Source organism: Diaphorina citri, unplaced genomic scaffold (assembly GCF_000475195.1).
Source record: "Diaphorina citri unplaced genomic scaffold, Diaci psyllid genome assembly version 1.1 scaffold10, whole genome shotgun sequence".
Classification (NCBI taxonomy): domain Eukaryota; kingdom Metazoa; phylum Arthropoda; class Insecta; order Hemiptera; family Psyllidae; genus Diaphorina; species Diaphorina citri.
In genome coordinates, this window is record NW_007377449.1 from 625148 (window position 1) to 633215 (window position 8068).

At 36.1% G+C, this 8068-nt stretch overlaps 1 protein-coding gene across 1 annotated transcript in view; it reads left to right on the top strand.

Moving 5' to 3' along the window:
• The first annotated feature begins 6 nt into the window (after positions 1 to 6).
• LOC103506104 (autophagy-related protein 13-like) overlaps positions 7 to 8068 on the top strand; it is a 32227-nt gene continuing 24165 nt past the window's right edge. The window contains exons 1-2 of the mRNA XM_026821216.1: positions 7 to 218; positions 264 to 453. Of these exons, the coding sequence (XP_026677017.1) occupies positions 292 to 453 (162 nt within the window). The 5' untranslated portion in view covers positions 7 to 218; positions 264 to 291. The remainder of the gene's footprint in view (positions 219 to 263; positions 454 to 8068) is intronic.

Sequence of the window (8068 nt, forward strand, 5' to 3'; positions counted from 1 at the left end):
TAAAAAGTTTGTTTGTAAAGTGACTAGTTGAATCTCTTTTGTTAATTTTTAACGTAAACAATTTTGTTTTAACGCGATCATTGTGCCTATAACTTGTATACTTGAAGATTGCCGAATTCAAAATTTGGCATCTCTAACATTTTGTTTAAAACAATACACAGTACCATACACATTAAAAAATAACTTGAAAGTTGAGAAACATCAATTTTTCAAATCCATCTTTCCTATCGTTACTTACAAATTTGTTATTTTCGTGTAAAGTTTCAAGTTGTACATAAAAGAATTTCAAAAATGAAAATGTCCACTGGTACCAAACTGACCCCCGAAGAGAGACGGGATCTGGACAAGTTCGCCAAATTTTTGGCTCTCAAATCCGCGGTCATCATTGTAGAATCCCGCCTGGGTGCCAAAGTCTACACGAAATGCAACCCCGCTTCTAACAAGGATGTTTGGGTAAGTGATGGCCAATTCCAGCTATTTATTCATTCATTTATTTAATTAAATCATTATTAGTTGGTTTGATAAATTATTTATGTTTTTATTCCAAGGATTTGATAGGATTAACAACCAGTTAAACAAGTGGATTGTATACTGTGGTTCTCATGTTAGGTTCAACAACAGGTAAACTGTTCACCTTCTTCGTCTTCTAGTTTCTTCAGCAACTCTACCGCTGCATCCAGCTCTCATTTCACATCCATGTCCAATTCCACCATGCTTTTGTTTAAGAAGAAACTCTTGATGTGTGATTCCTTTAGAGTCATTTGTGTCGTTCCCTGGCAGGAGTTGTTATAGACGGTTTCTAATAACCATTTTACAAGTTAAATTTGTTTTAAAAAACTAAAAAGGTAACAAAAAAATCGAAAAAGCTAAAAAGTTCGTTTGTAAAGTGACTAGTTGAATCTCTTTTGTTAATTTTTAACGTAAACAATTTTGTTTTAACGCGATCATTGTGCCTATAACTTGTATACTTGAAGATTGCCGAATTCAAAATTTGGCATCTCTAACATTTTGTTTAAAACAATACACAGTACCATACACATTAAAAAATAACTTGAAAGTTGAGAAACATCAATTTTTCAAATCCATCAAGTTGTACATAAAAGAATTTCAAAAATGAAAATGTCCACTGGTACCAAACTGACCCCCGAAGAGAGACGGGATCTGGACAAGTTCCTGTCTGCTATTTCACCTTATTTCTGTAAAACTTACCGTTCCATTTCGACTATATCCTAGTCTTTTACTGTCAAAATCTTTTTTTTTTTCTCATTATTTTCTCTGTCCTCCCTATATATCCTCGTAGTTTTCACTGTCAACTAATGTACCTCGGTTTCTGCTTTCAGAATGATAACCATGGATTTCGCAGCCGCTTCCACACGTTCACCTTCTTCATTTTATCTGTGTATACCTATCCTAAATGTCAAATGGTAGACATTCTTGAAATGACTAACCCTCTAAATGCCTACATTATTGAAGACATTGTCAAGACGTGAAATTCGGAGGTAAACTGGGAAGAGTTGAATATAATTTAGTCCAGTTTTTTTCCGGATCAAGAAATTGTCAGCATCGATACTAACTGGGTTGGGTCTGGATTTTCCTGAACAATATACTGAACTTAGATGCAATAACACAAACACTTTTAATTGTTCTGTTTGTCCATTATAACCTACAGTGCCTAGTATGTAATATACAATCTACACTATCTACCCATGTCCCAGTCTACAAATGTCCCATGTACGTAAAATGTCCCACATATCACACTGTATAAGTCTTCTCTGTTTTACATAGCACTCATACATGTTTTACATTTACATTGCCCTTGATTCACGCAGAGTGCACTCACCCTCGCTTATTTTGAGATCTCATATATTAGACATATCCCTATAGGGGTAACGCTCTGAGCCAACGCATAACACACCTTTTAAACACAGTTAATAACAGGTAAACATATTCAAATTAATGTACACAATAATTACACTTTATCTTGAATGCTGGAAATTTTGAAGCAATTACCTACCGTGCGTCATTGCAATTGAGGGAGCACTATCATTAATAACAAATAACAAGTCAGTGACAATGAACTCTAGGAATCGAAAATGAACTCCATCTGAACCTGGGAATCAAAATTGAGCCAGGGATGTACAAAGAGTGAGTTATGGAAAAGAACTACTCTTTCCAGTGAACTACTCAGTCAATGAGTGTGACTCCATCTCTACATACCTATCTATAGGATAAGATACTTAATGGATATAAGGTAAAATTTAATTACCTACTTATAATAAGAACGTACTTTGTCAGACAAAATTAGCGGTGAAGCCAACCTCCTAACCTCGGACTCCCTGAACTGCGCTCCATGGTGAAACTGTCACAATGTTTTTAATCAATTTGCAGCTCGTTATACCGCGATTAAATTCCACAGAACCAATCAAGCGTTATCTATAGGGAGCTGAGTGAGTTACATGTTTTAGGATCACTCAGTTACTGAGTAGTCTTCTGGAAAGAAGGAAAAGGACTGTACCTATATAGAGAGTCAAAGAGTAAGTTACATGTTTAAGGATCACTCATTGACTGAATAGTCAACTCATCAACAAACTGAAAAGTGTGATTCTTTTGACCACAGCGATACTTTTCAAAATTAATTACTAATGTTGCTCAATGCAAATCTCGTAGCTAGTGTGCTAGCTTAGTAGGTATGACTACAAAATGGTTTTTTATTATTATTATTATTATTTTTTTTTTCTCTCATTAATACTTGCATGAATTTTGTTCGTCTGAATTGTTCATTAAGTAAGAATGTTGGTTTTCTGATTCGAGTGAACTGTGAACCTCTGGTATTTCAAGATTTTAACAGTGCAGTTGACCAATCCCATGATGAAACTGAACATGGTGATTTCGATAGTGCTTCTGAAAGCTAAAACGTGTCTCCACGTTGTTGAGGTGAACGTAAGAACATTTCATTCAAAGTTGTGTTTACTTTATGTTATATATTCTAAAAATAACATCACAGATAAAACACTTAAGCACAAAGTACTTCATTGAACTCATTGTAAGCTGTGTTCGAGTGCAATATATCGGGCTGAATTCCTGGCATACCTTCGTGATAACAGGTGAAAGTGAGTGGAACACATCACAGGGAGATTTATAAACCAGACAGCATTCATTGGTATTTGGTAGGATGGTTGAGTTAGCAGCGACTATACCAAATATCTTAGCGAGTACTGTGTGGTATGGCATAGAATGTTCTGGTATTCTTGCATAGCTGATAAGATATTCATTCAAATCCTCAATGGAATTGTTTTCGACTAGGTACCCCGAGATTTCATCTATTACTTCCTCTGCTATGGAGTAAGATCGGATGCAGAGAACAAATTGGTTTCTTGAGGATTTGGGATTACATATTTGTTTGATTGTTTTATTTGACTTTTATCTAGGTAGGTACTTTTTGTGCTTGATTGTTGTAGGCTGATATGTAAAGATATTGGTGGCATAAAAAAAAAAAAAAAAAAAAAAAAAAAAAAGTACAAGTGTTCTCACTTTCAAAAGCGTCAGAATTTACGACATTACGACCTCAAAACGCTTCTTGGCTCACTTTTTCAGCAACATGGGCGTTTTCTCCCCTTATAAGGCAGTTTGTAATGGTAGTGATGACTGTGCGCCATGTATTAGCTCTACTGGGTACTTTATAGGATTAGAGGTAGTTAATTTCAGGGCAATTTACGTCTCAAATTACTGGGGAAGAAAGATTTGATGAGAAAGAAGAGGACACGGAAATTAAGTAAGTAAGGTGATAATTTTGCACAAAATGGTATCTAGTTGATTCCTTTATTTCAGTACGTCGGCCCCAATTGAGTGGTAAAAGTGTCATAGTAAAAGAAGAAAGTTGATTTCTTTATTTTATGTTTCTAGAGGTACCTAGGTAATTATTATTTTTAAATTATTCGAAAAATAAAATTGTTTGTTACCCATATTGGATGTAAGTACTTACGAGCTCTATCTATTTAGTTCCGAATCCACTTGACAGGTAATTTATAGGTAACTACGACTAGATAAGTAGTTATAGAGGAAAATGCTAGTTTAAAATGAGCGGGAATGATGAGATTAAAATTTAAATATTCGTAATGTATGAAGCACCTTCTTCCTAATTGTGCAATTAAACGCATTCCTTGCTTTACCAACTATGTTATCAACTTATCAGTACCTCTGCCTAGTGTACTAATACAATGACGGCAAATTCTTGATTTTACAGTCTGAAATTAAGGTAAGATAATGGATATAAGGTAAAATTTAATTGCCTACTTATAATAAGAACGTACTTTGTCAGACGAAATTAGCGGTGAAGCCAACCTCCTAACCTCGGACTCCCTGAATTGCGCTCCATGGTGAAACTGTCACAATGTTTTTAATCAATTTGCAGCTCGTTATACCGCGATTAAATTCCACAGAACCAATCAAGCGTGACAGATTATCTTGTAACCACAGAGCTAGGTTACAGAGACATCTAGAATGATCCTAATACAGAGGTATCCGGGAATTTGAAGGAAATCATTTCTCTGACACATACTTCAAAATTAGGTTACAAATAAGATGGAGATAGAAGAGCAAGTTAGTATTATCAATCTATGGAAACAAATTGAAGATATAAGAATGGGAACAAACTCACCAACAACGTGACTTCTGAAGATATCTTCCTGGAGTTAGACTTTAGAAGAAACCTTTTCCCGAAACCGAAAACCTAAAACCCCACAAACCTGAAGCCTGTCCTCATATTGATCTAGCACAGATCATCACCAATGACCACAGAAGTGGTGAATCTCTCATCGTTATCGCATTACATGAGAAATCGATACTGTGAGATCCTAGCCACAAACATTGATGTATAAATTAGATGTTACAAAACCTTCGAGAAACTCCATATCTGGCGATTATATGCGACCACATTACATCTTTCTGCCTACATCGTGCTCTCATGTTACTATGTGAGAAGTTTGGTTTTACAATGTGTTAATCAATACGAATATCAAGTCTGGGATTTCACAACTTTTTTTCGGCTTTAGACTTGGCGGGTAACTTTTTACCACGAAGAGTATTTTTGGGGGATATCAGTGCTTTTTGCGCATTGTAACTTATACGAGTATTACAAAATATTGTAAGCTAGTAATTGTTTTTGAGAACTTACAGAGGTACTCGTGTACAGAAGTGATTCTAGACTCTCTAGACTTGGTCTAATGTTGACATTCATGGGAAAATACCGGACTAATGACATTTGATAAACCTAGGTCAGGCACAGCAATCTAAAATGATTAAAATCGAAATTGAAATTTAATTTATTATTAGGTAAGAATGCAAAAATTACTTGGAATAATTTTTAGAGTGAGCAGGCTAGAATATTGTGATTTGTCATTTCGACAGAAGAAGAATAGTGAATAGTCATACTTAATGATAAATAAATAATAAAAATCTGTTAATTGACATTCTTTTCAAACCTAGCAATCTGAAGAGAATGCTGTTCTGTCTAATAACTAGTAACAGTAATAACACAGAGACAAGCTAGCTGCTAGAATGTCTACTAAGTCAAAATATTCTACTGTAAGTAAATTTTATCTGTGTATACTGTATACCTATCCTAAATGTCAAATGGTAGACATTCTTGAAATGACTAACCCTCTAAATGCCTACATTATTGAAGACATTGTCAAGACGTGAAACTCGGAGCCAGCCTGAACCATTTCTCTTGGAACTCTACAGATTTTATTTACCTACTGGGAAGAGTTGAATATAATTTAGTGCAGTTTTTTCCGGATCAAGAAATTGTCAACATCCATACTAACTGGGTTGGGTCTGGATTTTCCTGAACAATATACTGAACTTAGATGCAATAACACAAACACTTTTAATTGTTCTGTTTGTCACAATTATCGGCTTGTTTATCCGCCTTGATTTGAACTAGAGAGAATACGATTATTTTTTCAACATTGTTTTTCGTCTCATGAGATAGTGCAACAGGGTATATTTCCTATCATATTTGTATTTCTTTGAAGTAGGTAATTATACAGTGTAGTAGAAGAAAATGACACCTTGTTAAATTTAATGTTCTCGAGTTATCCAAACGAACGGTCCGACCTCCAGACATTCATCAGTTGAGTTACCTTGTGTTATTCGGTCATTAGTACGATTACGTAATCAACTAATCGCTCATCACAACCATTAAGGTACCTCGTTTAGGATTATGATCTCTGAAGATTTGTCAAGAGGAGAGAAGAGCTAACGAGGCTTTGCTTTGGTTTATGTAAGATTAAGGTACCTCGTTTAGGATTATGATCTCTGAAGATTTGTCAAGAGGAGAGAAGAGCTAACGAGGCTTTGCTTTGGTTTATGTAAGAAATTGTAAATTGTTTGGAGGCTAGGCTATACATTCCGTTAGACTCGTTAGAGAATTGTTTATTTGAAGACAATTTTCGTATTTTCCATGAAGAAGATATCTTCTCTCTCCTTATTTTACAACTTCGATAGAGAAAATGGTACCCCTGAAGTTCAGAGTCTGAACAGAGCTATTCAAGTATTCACCAATCATTCCCTAATCGCATTAGTACCTCTACTTACCTCCCTTTATAACCGAGTGAATGGCCTTCCTCTATTCAGTACCCTGTACTTTTTGCCTATTAGAGGTACTCCTGTAAAACGCCCCCTCGAGATTATTTTCATCAGACAGGCTATTTTAATAGAATTAAATTAATGACTCTTGCATTTCGCATAGACCAGATAGCTAAAGAAGAGAAGAGAGGCGGCTACCACATACTCGGAACTCGGAATACAGAGGTCTCTGAAACGCCAGACATTTTCGATTAAAATTTCGTGTGGTTTTGGTGTATTCGTAATTTCGTACAGTGGTATTTCTCTAATTCGACCCAAGAGAGTTGATAAGCATGTTCTCAAATCAAACTAAGCATAGCAATACTGTCATCCGTTTAGGTACGGCCGCTTGTCTGGCGGACTATCTGGATACATCCAGACTCGTATTCACTGGCCCTATCTTTATATTTCACTCAATTCGGAAACGAACATAGAGTCCGAAATGTGTAAAAAGATTGATGATACCGACCGGAGAACTGTGCCGTGATGGTTACATCAGTATAGTATATACTTCGGTATACCAAGCTCCGAGTAGGTTATATAGTGATACGGGATATTGATACAGAATAAGTTAATGTTATATACGATTATACTCCTGGAGCGGCTATTCATGATCCCAATGACAATCAAACGATAACAAAGGGGAAACACAGTGGTTAGCTAAACAAGTGCCGGAGAAAGAGACGACTGTTTAGCCTTGGCTTAGCCTATAGGCCCTCAAGGGTACGCAATACTTCTCTTGTGTTATCTTGTCTCTGCTTCTCAAGGGGAGCTGACTATGTACTTTAAGTATTCAAGCCTGAATAGCAAGTGGAAAAACCAGTGGTGAGCGAAATTCATCGGTTCACAAGCATATAAGCATTTTCGAATTGGGTAGGAATCGCCTATAAAAGGGGATGTGATTCGGGATTCCCTGGCTCGAAAATCACGAGTGGACCATAGGGTGCTTCAGCACCCACCGATTAGGGTTACTGTAAAACTTAGACTTAAAACTCTAAACTGTTATCATTCACGAAAGTTGCAAACCCCATCTACTTGAATAAGTTCGTCAGTTTTTACGTGGTCGTAATGATTTACTGAAGTCCTGCCATATTTATTCCGGTGATCGTAATGATTTACCTGAATAAGTAATGTCCGTTTTATTTATATCCGTGGTCGTAATTGACACAAGAAGGGAAGTAGTATTTCACAATTCTATAACGAATCTCTGTACCTACCCAGAGATACATTGAGAGCGACGTATTAGTTACCGTGGTGGTGGAACGCGTCGTAAGTTGGTTGAGGTCCAGAAGTCCGAACGTAAGATAATTTTAAATGTAGTATGGCTCGATCCATCAAGTAATGCTGAGTTAGATAAAGTGAAAGGCACACAGTATCTCATGCAGATCTAGTCGGAAAATCGTATAGATTATCAATATGATACAGACACCGTATCCTTAGG